Genomic DNA, 17,138 nt, shown 5'->3' with positions numbered 1-17,138 from the left:
ACTCCACATTCCCCACACATCTGTGGAGTTGCTGGACAGAGGAAGGTCAGATGTTAGTCCTCCAGATGGCAGCAGAGTCATGAAGAAACCAATCATCAGGGGAGCAAGAGTTCAGGGAGAGACTCTCAGAGCAATGAGAGTTAGGAAAGTAAGGGTTTATTTTTTGTTATTTTACCTTTATTTAACCAGATGAGACCCATTGAGATCAAGACCTCATTTACAAGGGCAACCTGGCCAAGAGGTCAGCAGCACACGTCAGAATAAATAGCACAACTCAACAGTATGTACAGACAGTATGTAGAAGCAATCAATAATTTAAAAGTGCAACTTATTTTCAAATAAAGTGCAATTTGTGATTACAAAACAGCATTTAAAAACACAGGCACTGTTCTGTGGTCTGTCTTTCATTTAAGATGGACCCAAAGGCGTCCAGTGAGATAAGATCTGACTGATTCAAGTCCTTCTGGAGCGTATTCCAAGCAGTAGGAGCAGCAAAACTGAACGCTCTCTTACCGAACTCAGTCAGAACATGGGGAACACACATTTGTAAAGTGTCGCAGGAGCTTAAGACAAAGGTATCTTGGGCTTGAGTTTCTTTGGTCAGTAGCCCAACTTTGGAAAAGTGCAGAACTAAATTACAGGTAAACTTTTGTTGTCTTTGCTTAATCGGTCACTGATAGTCAAGAAGTTTCGGATTTTGGGTCTAAAATACGATACAATACAATATGATATGATACAATATAACAAAATATGGTATGATACTTATAATACGATACATTATGATCAATACGATACGATACAAAACGATTCGATACGATACACTACGATAAGTTACGATATGATACGATACAATACGGTTCATTATGATATGAAAAGATAGGAAAGAAATATGATACAATGCCATGCTGTGTGACTTGTTACAAAGTGCAACAATCCTCTTTTTTTCCAACAGTGATTTTGTTTTGGACTTTTATCCTTTAAACATGTACATAGATCTTTGACAGTAGTATGAATTAATAAACATAGATACGATTTAACCTATTAACACAGTAGCTAAATCCAGTGACAACCAGAAATTACACTTTAATCACATTACTTATTTTGCACTTTTCTACATTATACACAACACCATAAGGCTATAGCCCAAGCCCAACAACTTCAAAAATCCTAGTTGTAAATTTGAGGAAGTTGGCTCCAAAATGAGTTTTTAAAACATGTGTTATACAGCTATGCATTCTGTTACCATTCATTTAAAAGTAAAGTTATCAGCCTTGATATTCTACTACCAGTAGGTTATAGTAACATGGCAAAGAATCCATTAAAAAAACTCCTTGACATTTTTAAGGTATTTCCAGAATACTGAAATACTTGTTAACAATGTGGATTAAAAAGCATTCTGACCACTGAATAATAAAAAGGTGTATATGTTCCATCCAGAGATCCACCACTAATATATATAAAATATAAACTTTAGCCATAAATGAGTTTTGTTTAATTGAACATTTATCTATATCTATTTATTTTTTTGTGCTCATATTTTCTATAAGAAAAAACAAATAAAAAGTTCATGCCATGTCGTACAGAAGGAAAACAAGGAAATCTTCTTGTGCATAGCAGCAGAGGGGACTTTTTTTCAATCTATATGATCAGAGGAGTTTTGGAGAATTCTGGAAATATGATCAGGACAGCAATAAGTGATATTCAAAAATCAGGATTTTCAAAATTTGGTCATGTGGCGCCGGTTTGGTTTGGTTGGTGGAGCACCTCATGTGCAGACTCTGTGGCACTGGTTGTAGGATCGATTACCAGTCTATTCCGTTTACGAGATTACCATATAGTAACGGGTTCTTATGCTATTATTACCAAATTACGTCGACTATCCCCTTCCTAGTGACGCCGATGAGAGACCATGAGCCAGTTCTAATGACCACCTGTTCTGTCAAGCCTTAGCTGAAGATATACTAAGCATAAGTGAATTATGTTCGTGTTATATTTGTTACACTTGACACCAACGTATATACGCAACATGAATATTGAATGCATCGTAAAACTAGATTGACATACACTACTACATGTGACTGAAGCATATACTCCATCATTATCACATTACCCAGGTATAGTATTACATTTACTGAATGGGTTCACATCCTGCAAGGGCGAAAACCTGCCGGCTGTTTTAGCAGGAAATTCTCTTACAGCCCAACCCACTGGCAGCCTTCACCGTGAACCTCTTCAGAAAGCATCTTTCTCTGATTCACAACATTTAATACAGGTTGAACACAAATGCCATTACAACATGATCATCACACCTCCTTTAAATAATTATATCTGGCTGTACTACCACATGATAACATACTCATAGCATAAAAACATATACTTTTAAATGTGAAAGTATGAAAACGTGACCCACACATTGAACATGATGAAATGCCAATATAGTCCTTGATTGTAAGTCCATAGTTCTGTCTTCACCCCGTGGGTTTTCCTCTTCACCTCAAACGACACTCAGTTTTGCACAACAATGCATGGGACACACTGACTGGGGATAAGTAATATACTGTAGTTTAGAGTCCAAACCCTGAACAAAGAGATTAGTTATAGCCAGTGTTTGAAGAATCATCAGAGGAAGATTAAAATGTCATGATTTGTTCCAGGCCTTGAGAGGACTTGTGGTAAATGTTATCAATGTTAGTCTATTAGCACATGATGAGGTCCATAATCCTGTGATCGAAGAAAAACTTGCAGTGTGATATTAAACTCTTTTCTCTCCTATTTCTTTTTCCATTGTGGATTCCATCACTTTTTTGACAGCTAAATGCAACAGAAAATTCCAGAAAATTCCAGAAAATTCCAGAAAATTCTAGAAAATTCTAGAAAATGGGGGGCTGTCTTGTCGGGTACGTGACTTAGCGGGCTGCAATTGTTTGCGACTACTCTTCTATTCAAACAGCTGCTCTGGCTCGGACTCGATGACCTCATTTCCCTGCAGCCTAAGGCCTTACTTCACAGAGAAGAGGAGAGAGCTTCATTGTAAGCTGTTTTTTTTTTTTGCATTACTTACACACATAGAGCGCTGGATGAAAACTTTTGACTGAAGATGTTCTTTGAGAGTGTGAGGACATTAAGATGTATAGCATGTTTTTAGGAACTACACTGACTGTTGAACTAACATAGGCAAAAACAGAGACTGTTAAAAACTATGCTTGTTAACGGCAAAAAGAGCTGATAAGAGACCAGACTTCTTGTGAAAGAGAAGTGTTTATGTGTGCAACGGGTGATGGCTTTTATCACTCAAAGAGCTGTGCAATAACACACATAACATGCCCTCCAGTGGTGCATCCTTTATTCCAGTTGTCCTTCTTTCAACTCTCAACACTTTAACTTTAGCCATTGATACATTTTTAAACACAGGTCAGCTGGAGGGTCACTGCATAAAAAGAAAAGAAAACATGTTCAGACATACACAGTAAACAGACAGACATAAGCAGCTTCAAATCACTTCAAATTAGTGAAAAACATTTTGATTACTAGAAAAAATGCCTCAATTGACCATTTTCATGTTGCAACCATTCTTGACAAGAGATCTGACAAGCATAGAAATCGCCTTCAAGCATTTCAGCATAGTACAACCATGCACAATTATGTAGTGCACACAACCAAGTTGACCCTACACCACAGTGGCCAGCGCAGATGTCTAAACCAGGCATTATACCTAAGCTGGTCAGGGAAGGAGCTCTAAATCTTTTAGCTTCAAAGTAAAACAGCTGATCAATTTAATATAAAGTCAGTGCTGTTTGCATCATTAAACAGGTAACCTAGCTAGAAAGTGGTCAGTGCAATTTTTAGTTGTGGTCAGACAGTAGTTAATAGGTTATCAAATACATTACTAACTTCAAATATGATAAGATTTACAAAATATACAAATTTTTCAGTAGCTATCAGGAATTGGTGGCATTCAATTCTTTGTCAGATTTCATACATTTGTTCAGCTTGCAGCACAATTTTACAGCATTATAACAGCATTTGAGCTTCCAAGCATTAGCTTAATAGCTGTCATGCAAGGCTAAAAAATAGCTAGGATTTTTCTTAACCAATAAGAAACAAAGTGGTGTTCATTTTCTTATTTAAATGTATTGGACTCTATAGGGGGAAAATGTATACAGCCTTAACAAGTGTTGTGCTTAACATGTAAAACTCTTCTTGAACTAGTCTGTTTTATCATATGTCATTTCAAATGTTTTTCCCATAGTGTAAGGTTTGTTCAATAATACATCATCTTTGTATTTCTGAAAACACTGGTTTGTTGTTTTAAATAATTGTTATTGTTGCAATCAATAAATCCTGTCAGAGTGTCTTGGAAATTGGAAAAAGGAGTAGCTAGTAGACAGGAAACCAGAGATGCACAAAAGCCACACACACACAAACATGCACACACACACACACACACACACACACAAACACACACATGTGGCAGCGACACAAAGTCAAAGCCTGATATTGATTTGTGTTTATGACAAATGGCCCAACAGTTGGAGTGAAGCTCGTTATTATGGACGCACTAATTCAGTTTTCTGAGATAATAAATCACAGTGAATGCTCTGAGTACAAGATGTGCAGAAGTCTTAAAAACAGTTTACATCAAATCCAAGCAAATCAAAGACCAATGTTACTGTGATCAGATTTGATAAGACCATAACCAGCACAATAAAGACCATAACCAGCACAATAAATCATCTCGTATTTCCTCATATCAAATCATGTTTATATGTTGAACTCATCCCTGTTTGATGGCACGCTTCTTGTTTCGTTTGTAATGTTGTTTCATGAAGAGGGTCTATCATTCTTTGTGGTAATTCCATCAAAGTAAGGTCACCCACCAGCTGGGGCAAACTGCATCAGGCGTTTGGTTAAAAGGTTAAAACAACAGAGTTTCAAAGGTTAAAGTCCTGCAGCAAATCGAATAACAGTCCGGTCCTTTTCTTTTGCCCACTTTTAAAACGGTGCGTTATTGTTTCATTTTATGCCACAGCCACTCAAAATTCTCCCCACATACTTGCCTACAGCTCTGGAACACAGGGGAATATAATGGGTTTGTGTTGTAGAGGCCAGAGCTTTCCATGGTCCTGAAACAAACATCTCTCTTCGTATCTCCGTCTCTGTCTCTTGTTTATTCAGAATTAGCGACCCTAGCTTAAGGGATGCAACACAACAACCATTAATAGCCTCCATAACCCCTCCCTGCTCTGTTTGCCCATCTCTTTTACTGTCTCTCTAACACACACATACATACACACACACACACACACACACACACACACACACACACACACATGCATACATACATACACACACACACACACACACACACACACACACACACACACACACACACACACACACTCACTCACACACACACACACACACACACACACACACACACACACACACACACACACACACACACACACACACACACACACACACGTACTGGTTCTTGTCAGAGGAGGAGCGACATCCACGTAGGATTGCTCTCAGCTCCTCTCTCTGTTCCAGTGTGTCGACAGAGGTGAGAGTAACATGGAATCATGTCATTCCCAGCAGACAGGGTAAGAAAACATTTCTCTGTGATTTCTACCAAACTTCTGCAGGTAAGGATACTTTTTTACAACTTCAAAGTACAGCTGCTGCGAAGAGATTTTAAATAATGAACTCATCTGTAGAGTAAAGTATATTTCTGCACCTATAAAAAGAGAACACACTTTTTTCTTCATTTGGTTTGGAATTTCTGTAAACAAGTAAAATCATATTTAAGTGTAGAGCAGTAAAAAAAAATGTTTGAGTCAAATATTAAAATATGGCTCAATATAAAGACATACATAAATATCATAGGGTCATTGAGATGAAAATGTTTTAGCATGAACTAACAGACACACCAGAAGGAAAATCCAGAAATAGGATGCGACACAGTAATCAATATATTGATTGAAATTCCAACTTTCCCATGCATTAACTTCCTGAGGAAGTTTCTGTTACACTATAGTTTCTGTTATAGGAAAGTCGATCCAGGTTTTATTGTTCCCCTAAGGCTGTTTTAGAAATGCTAATCTTCATTTCCATCCCGAGCTGAGAGATTTTAATCAGACACCAGACTCAGACTCTGGTTGTGGATTCCCCAGTCTCCCTGCTCCAGAGGAATCCCCCTGTTTACTCTGGGTTTGTGTTTGAGACGGAAATTAGATAACAGACGGCTCCTCCCTTGAAAACTGAGGGCCTACAAGCTGAAATCAATTTACATTTTTTAATCTTTGCTCATTAACCCTCCTACTCCTGTGTCCTGACATGGACTGCCTCTGATTGAAGATGTCTTTCTATGAAACCAGTTTTGGGAATTATCATCTTTTTCCCCTTTGTGTTCTATCCCCTCTGCACTTAGTAATTTCAGCCTTACTTTTAGGTGGCTCCCTCTGAGTCAACAGAGTTCTTATTTGTCCTCTGTACTCTTTTAATCTTTGGCTCTTTTACAGAGCTTCACTGGGCATTTGGCTTTTTTTCTCTTCTCTTTGCTACACTGCTGTGTGAGGCCAAAGCTCAGGTTGATGTGAAATTTCCCACTCCTCAGATTCAGGACACTCTTGTCTAACAGTCTGCTTCAAAATACTGCATTGAAAAACAATTTTAAAATATCAAAATGTTATGAATAAAACCAAAACCGTTCTGACTAAAACTAAGTGTCTATCTGCACTGTTCTATGTTATTATCTCAAATGCATACATGTTGTATATTCATGTATTTTACAGTTGCTGGTTAAATTAAAATCCTGCTTGTACAAATATTGAATATACTTGACACATTTCCAGTCAGGAGCATGTGTACATGTCCTGAAATAAACAATGGAATACATTTAAGGGCTCAAGATCGATATTTCAAAGATTAAAATCTACACCACTTTGATCACTGCAGTTGTTAAATCCTCCCTTTGCAGAAAGAGCATACTCTGTTTACTCAGTCTGCAACAAGCCCCCTCATTTCACCCTCTCACCTGCCTGTAAATCTGCAATTGGCTTTTGTACCGTCCATGATTCTAAAGTCCGACTGTTAAAAGCTCAGCTCACTCAGCCTGACGAGTACTAGAGTACTATATCCTTGGAGCATATTACCGGTACAGCTGTTGCAGGCAGCATCTGCTCTATCTAATTACTATGTTTCTGTGCCTGTCAAAGAAATATTGTTAGCCTCCGTGACTCTCTCCAGTAGCCCTGCATAACAATTAGGGAAGTCCAGTAATGTAGGTCTTATTAGTGTGAATGTAGGGAAGAAGTGAGGGCGGGCTCACGAGTAGTTATCTCCCACTCTATTACAAATGAATCTGCATCACATGGGAGCATCTTCTGGCAAGCTTATTAGACAGCTTGTTAAAATTTATAAGGTACAAATATGCTTGGCAGAGTAATAAGACAACGAAAATGCAGTATCTTTAGCATCAAGAAAGTTCGAAGTGCCACTCAAAGGTCCAGATTAATAAGAAACAAAACGCAGCAATAAAAAAAAAAAACAATGTGAGGAAAGAAATTTAACTGAATCAATTGAATATATTTTTCTGAGTAACATTTTGTCACTCGTCAAAACAGTTAAAAGTTAGTTTTATTCATATTTTTGTAATCCTCCTTTTGGCCCCAAGAGGCTGAAGTGCATCACTTTCTCATGTCCCTAGCAGGTCCAAAGGAATCGCTGTTATTTTCTCTGATGAGTTTTACTCCTCTTTGCTCTCTAAATACAACTGTATGCTGTGTGTGTTTGTAAGTGTGATGCCCTTTTGGTTCAAGATCAGCACTAATCTGCTTTTAATAAAAAGGAAATTAAAAGTAAAGGAAAATACTCATGAAGAAAAGTTCACCTGGTATAACCTGTTTTCACATGGACTCACATCTGCGACACAAAGTTTCCATTGTTTATTTATTTCTAAAGTTCACCCTATGTTACCCTCCTCAGCTCTGATGAGTTGGTTACTAACTCACACAAAACATGGCTAAATCCCCTATTACTGGACAAAATGTTGGGACATTGGATCTATGGTCTGTTAGATTATTTGCCAAGTGTAGAATAGTAGTCACATATTATGAGGAGCTTTGAGTCATCAATATAATTTTAGTAAGAATTTGTTGTTTTTCTGTAATCTGAGCTTGTCGGATCATATTGAGTTTAAGAGGCCCGAGAACGGAGCCTAGGGGGACTCCAAATGTCATTTTTGAACACTCAGATATGGAATTACTGTCAACACACAGTAGTCTCAGTCCTTCAAAGAGGGTTTTAAATCAGTTTAGTATTGTGCCAGAAAGTCCCACCCCATATTCCAGTCTGTCCAGTAATATGCTGTGGTTTACTGAATGCAGCACTGAGATCTAATAATGTCAAGACTGGAACTTTTTTTTCTGTCTGTGTTTAAGTGGATGTCAATCAGGACAAAAGCAGTCTTTGTACTGTGCTCAAATTCTCACTGGAAAACAGAAAAACAACAGTTCAGGGACAAAAGGTTGAAGAGATGCTGGAAAACAGCTTTCACAATGTCTACTGAAAAACAGCTCAGGTCTATCATTGTCCATCACTTGGTAAGTTTCAGTTCAGCTTCAGAACCTGTGAATATCTCCTGGTCCGATAGTAGAGAGTGGCTCACTTTTTAGAAGATTTTGAAACATTTTTGCCTCAGTTGATAAAAATTTTGACATAATTCTAGAACCCTCTCCTAGGTCTGATGTCAGAACACCACAAGTGGTAACTTTTTGTCACAAAATCCAATGTTGTGCAGTTAAAACCATTTTTTTGATTATGTCTTTGAGCGAGTGGGGAGGATCTTCAATGGTACACATCTTCCTCAAAGGTTGCAACATTGACAGACTCAAATTTAGCTATGCAAATTGGAACTGATCTAGTTGACGCAAGGACAACAGAAACCCTATACCTAACGACTAACTAACTAACTAACTAACTAACTAACTAACTAACTAACTTACAGCTTGTAATATTCTGACCCATGAAAATAAAACAGATGCCAAATTCACTGGATGACTTTGTGCATAGAACCCTGCAGTGTATGTCGACACAGGAGGGTTTGTCAATCTGTCAAAAGAGGTAAATAAGGTGCATGCATTGAGAAATGGTGTCAGAGAAAGGGGACTGTGGTGCATCCTTCAGTTTCAAATTTTAATTCCTATGTCTCCCAAAGTTTCTCTGCCTAAATAATCATGACAACACTGGGATTTCTGGCTAACTACTTTTTTTTTCACCCATTCTGCCAGTATAACATTTCGCACCATTGCATGAAAAAAGTTATTTCTATGTATTTCCACAGGTTGGCGCTATGATTGTAGTAGAAATATCAACATATAGGCGTGTTCAGGGATGGACCTTGATCAAGTGTATGAAAGTCCGAATAAGATCAAACTTTGCATGAAGGACTTGAAGTAACTTCCTGTTTCATGTTGAGACATCAACATGAAACAGGAAGTTATTTCAAGGGAGACGTATTAACATGTCTCAAGGGACACACTCTAATGAAAACTCACAGCATGCACAACAACGTGGCTTCAACTCTGAAGGCTGTCCTGATCACATATGTAGTGAACAGGTTGAACAGAGAAAGAGAGGTACAACATTAGCATCATAACAGCGATAACAATTGCAAGACTGGTATTAATAGTTCAGTACGACAACTCACGTTCACTTAAGATAAAGTTTATTGCAGCATACAGTATTGTGTTTGGCGTATGGGTTCCGAACCTCATTACTCAGCATACATTATTTAAATGCATACATTTAGGAGCAATGAGATAGGACTAACCCCCCTCGGAGCCCGCAGGTGGATGCCGGGGAGGAGGTGGGTACAAAGTTTGCACACAGCACTGAGCAGGACAGCAGGAGCACTTGCAAAGCAGAGGCAGAGACAGAGACGGGGAGACATGCAGCTTAAATAGACCGCCAAATGAGGATGTTGAGATCAGCTGATAGGGAGGATGATGACGTGTCAGTATGACTGAGCGCAGCTCGAGTTGTCTGCCTGAACTAGCTTGCAGGCGGCGCTCCATTTGTGGCAGTTGGAGTCTGACATGTCAAGGCAGCAGGCCATCTGCAGCAAAATTAAGAGAGACTTCGGAGACAAGGGAGTCCAGGAAGTACCAGAAAAATGTATGGTTGGTAGTTTTAATGGGACATGAAGATTTAAAGTTAGTGACATGCAGACAGAGAGAGGAAGAGAGGGAAGGATAGGAGCTCAGTGTGCCAGTTGTTTCATAGAGCTAGACATCAGTCATCAAAACAAGCACAGGACCATGAAAATCCCTGCTTCTGAGTTTGTGCCCAGTATGAAAGAGAAGAGACATATCATGGAAATAAAAAGAGGCAGGTCTCTCTTTTATACTCATCTTTGTGATACACAATGTGCTTAGTTTGTCAATGTGGCATAACAGGAGGTCATAACAACATCTTTTAGGCCTTTTTCTGCTTGTTTGCTAATCTCAAAACCAAACTTATCTGCAGTCACCTGCACTTCTGTTTGACTGGGATATAATAACAGTTCAAACCTGTTTTTTCAGTGGAAATGTCAGAATTGAGTGTGTTATGTGTAAATAAATAAATAATGTCCACCATATATACAGTACATGGCCTGCACTAATCTGCAAGTTAAGCACCAAGATTGCCCAAGTAGGTGTAAATAATTTTGATGGCACATCTTTTCAGAAGCTGACCATAGACACTAGGTTGATTCCCACATGTTTCTGAGCCCAACTATTATCTGGAAACCTCCTTTAAGGATTTCTACACTGAGACCATAACCTGAGGGGATAGACAACGCTGCTGCCCCTAGAAAGTGAATCCAAAACAGTCAGAGCTACCCTTGGTGACTGGCTGCAGGTCATATATCTCATACTGCACGCCTTCTCATTTATGACAAATGAGACATGAGTTGGTCTAGGGAATTAAAATAAAGGTCATACAATTTTTTCTGTCTTCTTCTGCATTCTGTCATTGCATTTAATTCGCATCATGCTGATTTATGTTGAGTGTTTTTTGAGAAGTTTAGTTTTAATTTGTTTTGATTAGTTGTTGTTAAAAAGCTGGGACATGATGGCATGATTGACAGCTCTGGTCACAAATGTAGGCTCCTATACTATATTCTTTACCAGATTGGCAGAGTAGAGGATGATCAACAAGAGAAAACATAACAAACACTAGCCCAAGGTGCATTGAATTTTCCATAGCCATTAGTGTCTGCTTCCAATCAACACAAGAATCTCTTCTGCTGCAGATCGTACCATGATTATATATACTCTAAATGTGACATCTACAAAGACAGATCTTGCTAAAATATAGCAATTCATCTTGTAGAGACCTGTTTTCGTCTAAATGTAAGGTGAGTTAAATGTGAACGGATCAGGCTTCACAACATGTCCTTATGTTGTCTTTAATCTAACCCTGATTTTTACATTAGCCCTTTTACAGATCCTTAAAATGTCCTAAGAGCTGAAACCCCGGGGTCACTGACAGTGAAGACAAGAACTGAGAGCTACAGCTAAACTAAACTAACTATAACACACACAATCAGAGTGAGAGAGACGCCGGGTTTCTCTCATCTGTGACAGAAAATGCCCAGAATTGGTCTTTGATGAGTGAGCGATAGAGTTACAGATGCTTTAACGAAGTCTGATCTGGCTGTAAGAGCAGGAAGGAAACATCTTTCAGGTACAGTTTGATGTTATCATGTGTCTTAATGGAGTCACTTACAGGACTTCAGCAGTATGCAACAAGCCTCATGGTCTCAACTAAGTGTCTTTACATTGATTTTCTGATCACAATACATCACTAAATCACATTGTTGTGTATACTGTACCTCTAATACCGATGTCACGTGTATTTAACATAAGGGTAACTGTAGTGATGCTTTGCCTCAGGCTGATTGTGGTTTTTGCTTTCTTTTTCACTGGCACTGGGCCATTTAAACATACCCCAAATCAAAAAAAAGAAAGGATCCGCTTATGGAAACCCTGTGATTTTTAGTAGACTTCGGTCTAATGCACCACAATCACCCTGATTTATTTACAATATATTTTAAAACAGTGCCACAGGGCGCCTGTACAGAGTCTCCGAAGTTCTGCAAAGGTGATAATATAAAATAAACAATCTCCTTTGAAGGGTTTTAGGGGATTCATAGTTCCAGAGCCAATATATGCTATGCTGCTTTTACTTAATCAAGAAAGCTTAAATTTGTCTGCAGATAAATCATCTTTGGACTCAGGGAATCCTGCCTTGGTATTTCTGTAAATGCATGGTGTTAATTAATACTTTTCAGGTATCTATCAAACAGCACACATGCAACAAACAGACCAACACACTTCTACTTATCCACTTGTACAATGCACAAAAATTCTCAAATGAAATTCACATTTTCAAGTACCAATTTCATTTCAAGGAGGAAGGATGTTGTGGATCCAAATCCTCTATCTCTGGAGGATCAGGATAAAATATTAACATAATAGAGTTGTCTTTTGTACGTAGATTGGATACTCTAGAGGGGAGTTTTAGGAGTATGAAGACCCAATAGGAAATGTAAATTCACTCTCAACAGTTGAAGGTGGCCAACTTCAACCTGTCAGGTCAGACTCAGAAGGACCAAAGACAAGTGTAAAAGAGAGGGAAAAACATAATCACATACACAAATAACTTAATGATGAAACTCTAAACCACAAAGTGAGAGAGAAAATGGTTTAAATCACTCTGAATAATCAACATCTGATAGCCTTTGGGTATCACAATATTTTTTATGGAAATATACCATAATAGATTATCAGTATAAAGTATCAGTGGTTGTGCAGATTTCAAGCCTATTAACTCCACTTCAACTTTTTTCAATGTGTTGTTCCTGATATGAGCGTGTGGGACAACACTGCATCCTTTTTAAACACAGCTGCTGTATCCCTTATTTGCACATCTGTTCATCATTTCACCTGAGCCAAGCCGTCAGCTCCAAAACACTCCAACACCTGGCAAATGTTTGCAGAATGACAATAACACTCTCATATTTTTTGTAACTGTTTCGAGAGATAAATGCACTCCAAAAGAGAGATGGACTGGCTACACATAACTGCAAATTAGTTTTAAGGTGTCTAATCAATTCATAACCTTTGTGTTTACCAGGAACTGTGTGGATATGATAGGAGTCTGAAGCATCTGTGATATGGATTTCCTAAACCAGACATTATGGAGACTCTAAATTCATCCTACACTACCAATACCAGCAGCGATAGTAACACCAGCCTCTTCTCTCGAAGTATGTACTCAACAGTGGAGATTGTTCTCATCATCCTGGTGGCGGGATCTCTAAGTCTGATCACCGTCATCGGAAACATCCTCGTCATGCTCTCCATAAAGGTTTGATTTTATTTCTTTTGCATGTGTAACCCTGTGCAGGAGCTGATCTAATCAAAATGAGAAAGTGCACATCACAAGGCACAAAAAAGATTAGCATCTGACAGCCTGCACCATGTTGTTTCTCTAAAGGTAAACAGGAACCTGCAGACAGTCAATAACTACTTCCTGTTCAGCCTGGCATGTGCAGACCTCATCATTGGCATCTGCTCCATGAACCTTTACACTGTCTACATTGTGATTGGCTACTGGCCCCTGGGAGCAGTGGTGTGTGACTTGTGGTTGGCTGTTGATTATGTTGTCAGTAACGCCTCCGTCATGAACCTACTCATCATCAGCTTTGACCGTTACTTTTGCGTCACCAAACCGCTCAGCTACCCTGCGCGCCGCAGCACCAAGATGGCAGGCCTGATGATAGCAGCTGCCTGGGTCTTGTCCTTCATCCTGTGGGCTCCAGCTATTTTGTTCTGGCAGTTCATCGTGGGCGGAAGAACTGTGCCACCAGATCAATGCTACATCCAGTTCTTTTCCAACACAGCGGTGACATTTGGAACAGCCATAGCAGCTTTTTACCTACCTGTAGCCATCATGATCCACCTCTACTGGCGCATCTCCAAGGCCAGCCGCAGCCGCATGAGGAGGAACAGCAGGAAGGCCTCAAGTACCAGTCTGGGGGAAGGCCCCGAGCCCAGCCAGGAGGATGGGATCGAAAGCCATAACAATTGTATCCCGACAAAAGATGCTCAGGAGGAAGCAGAGAATGAAAAGGAGGAAGAAATGTTGCAGCAGCAGCAGAACGGAAGCGGGCCCTGCACAGAGGACAGACCAGACCAGGTGGACTCCACTACAGACAGCACCATTGAGTCAACATCGAAGGACACTGCTGAGAGTGCATCAGAAGTTGGCAGGAAAAACCTAACTCAAACACAGACACCTTCTCCGGACAACTCAGCTGCTGACAGGCAAACTGTGGTTGCAAGGACACTGTTAAAGGTAATGTTTGTCATACCATGGTTTGTTGAATAGTTCATTCTGATTGGCTGGAGGCTTTCAAGAAATTCCTGACACTGTCTAAGTAGTTGCTGTCAAAGGGTCAGTTCACTGTTCCAACACAATGGCTACCTGCCTGTGACTAGTGTGACTCATAGCCTCAGTTAACAATATCTGCACATTTTTAACAAGCTAACATTAAAATAGAAAGATGAAGAACATATATGACAACTCTGATAACTGGGATGCAGATGAGAAAACAGAAACTGAGAAAAGAGAAATGTTTACAACACTATGCATAGTTACATTTCTCATCTTCTGAACATCACAGGATTGCACCTGTAACACACTAGCTAGTAGCAACAGGAGGTACACTGCCACTCAAAACTAACAATACGCTCAGCCGCCATTAGACGGGGTTACAGCTTTCGTCAATGGTTAATACCATAACGCTATAATGCTCTACTACCTGGATGTAAATGAGCAAGAATGACAGAAAACATCTCATTGCAAAAGTTGTGTGCAGGCTGTTTCTAGTTAACTGGACTGAAACTATGCGTAGCAAGCCCAGACATATGGACATTAACCTTCTGGGAGGACAAATAACTGGTGGTGCTAGCTCTGCTAATATTAGCTACACTCCGCAATTTACATTGTTCACCCCCAAACTCTGTGGTCCCATGTGAAGCTGTGTTAAGTAAATTTTGCACAATTTTGACTGCTTTCTGAGTTTTTTCTCACCTTAGGACTAGTCTGTCAGTCAAAAATTATAATACCTGTTTTGGATGGTTTATCGTGAAACAGTCATGTTACAGTCCTGACAGTCAGAATGAATCCTTTATAACTCTTACTTTTCCCCTAAATCTTCTCTGTTCTTTGAGTTAAGCACCAAATAGCAAACATTAGCATGCTAACACACAAAACTATGATAAGAATATGAAAATGACAAACATAGCACCTGCTATGGAATATCTAATGAAGCTAATGCTATAATGTTGTTTGAAACACCTGAGTTTGCACACAATCGTGCATAAGTAAGCCTCAAACAGCCAAAGCATGGCTGGAATATGTAAACCAGATCAACAGGTAACTTTTTAACTCATCTAATACAGAGTTAAGATACATTGAATGTTAGAGTTCATTACAACAGTGGCAAGAAACACAACTCATGGTGAAACCTAACATTGCTTGAGTCTTTTAGATATATAGCATTAACTTCACTTAACAGTTAGCTAACAAGCTAACAAAATAACTTTATGTGTAGGTATATAAAGTTGCTAGAAAAAACATTTCTTTCATTTGCCAGGTAACGAAGCAGAATGCGGTGGCGAGGTGGAAAAAGAAGGGCATTTCCTCCAGGGAGAAGAAGGTGACGCGTACCATCATGGCTATTCTGGTAGCTTTTGTTGTCACATGGACGCCGTACAACGTGATGGTCCTGATCAACACCTTCTGTTCGGTCTGCATCCCAAACTCTCTCTGGACCATCGGCTACTGGCTTTGCTATATCAACAGCACCATCAACCCAGCCTGCTACGCCCTCTGCAACGTCACCTTTAAGAACACCTTTAAGCACCTACTGCTGTGCCAGTATAAGAACATACGCACAGCACGATGAGGGGGAAAACGCTGACTCATGTTTTTGATGGAGTAAAATAACGTGATTAATACTGTTAACTGAAACAACAGAAATACTGACGTTAACATGTTGCTGTATTATAGACTAGGGGTGCTCTTGTTGTGCATTTCTTTTGGAAAGGTACAAATTACTCCCACTTCCATTACAGTGAAACCATGTTTACATTTATAATTACATCACATATATACTACACTGATTTTAAAAACATATAGCATTGTATTATAACTCTTGAGACAATGCCTTCATTGTGGGGATTTACTCTGGCAGGATGTTTTCCTCCTCACTCCTTATAAATGAATTTGTGCAATACATCGCTTGATATGCAACCTATTTTTACCCAAACAGTGTAATAGTGATTAATGTGATGGTTTTGTGACCAAAACAGTGATTTCAAATCTAGTATAACAGTTCAAGACTAGTAAAAAAATAAAAAGAAGACAATATTCTTAAAAAATGTATTATTGACTTAGAGATGAGTGTTATGACCAAAATTGAGCTGAAAAAAAATCTAATTGAGATGAAAAAATAGATACAATTGTATTATTAGCTGTTAACAGATGTTGGTGTGTGTGTCAGTGTGCATGTGTATCTGCTGTATGATGAGAGAGAGTATGAGAGAGTGAGAGAGAGAGTTGTGCATGTACCCTCTCTGGTAAGATTTATTCAGTCATATGAAGAAAAAGACGTCTGTAATCCATGTTGTTGTAAAATGAGCCCAGATGTGATGGTTGTCCAAATCTTCCCTTCTTTGTCCATGCATTTAAACATGTTTTCTGTAAATAAAGGCAATAATAACAGAAAACTTGGTTTGGATTGGCCAGTTTTCTCTGCCAGTCTGCAACCAGTTTTTTTTTAAAAATAGCTTCAAGCCAGAGTATGTAGATAATAGAATAAATACACAGAGGCATATTTCACCATAACAGTAGTATTTAGCTGGGCCTGTTCCTCCAGCTCCTCCTGGTCTGAGACTGAAATTCTGATAGAAATGAGCAACACAGAACGACTTGGAGGCCATGACAGATATCACACCCCTCTGGACTGAATGTCACACACCATGGCTGTTTAGTGTCAGACAAACAGAGCAGAAGGAGTG

The 17,138-nt window shown here is 39.1% G+C and overlaps 1 protein-coding gene across 1 annotated transcript; it reads left to right on the top strand.

The window, feature by feature from the left end:
* The first annotated feature begins 13,248 nt into the window (after nucleotides 1-13,248).
* Nucleotides 13,249-16,824, top strand: LOC117814656 (muscarinic acetylcholine receptor M2-like). The gene is made up of 3 exons (XM_034686119.1): nucleotides 13,249-13,419; nucleotides 13,549-14,409; nucleotides 15,713-16,824. The coding sequence occupies exons 1-3, from the start codon at nucleotides 13,249-13,251 to the stop codon at nucleotides 16,022-16,024; spliced, it is 1,344 nt and encodes a 447-aa protein (XP_034542010.1). The 3' UTR covers nucleotides 16,025-16,824.
* The last annotated feature ends 314 nt before the right edge of the window (nucleotides 16,825-17,138 follow it).

This window comes from Notolabrus celidotus, chromosome 6 (genome assembly GCF_009762535.1).
Source record: "Notolabrus celidotus isolate fNotCel1 chromosome 6, fNotCel1.pri, whole genome shotgun sequence".
NCBI classification, from domain to species: domain Eukaryota; kingdom Metazoa; phylum Chordata; class Actinopteri; order Labriformes; family Labridae; genus Notolabrus; species Notolabrus celidotus.
Note: the sequence above shows the minus strand (reverse complement) of the source record. Positions and strands in the feature narration are given on the sequence as shown.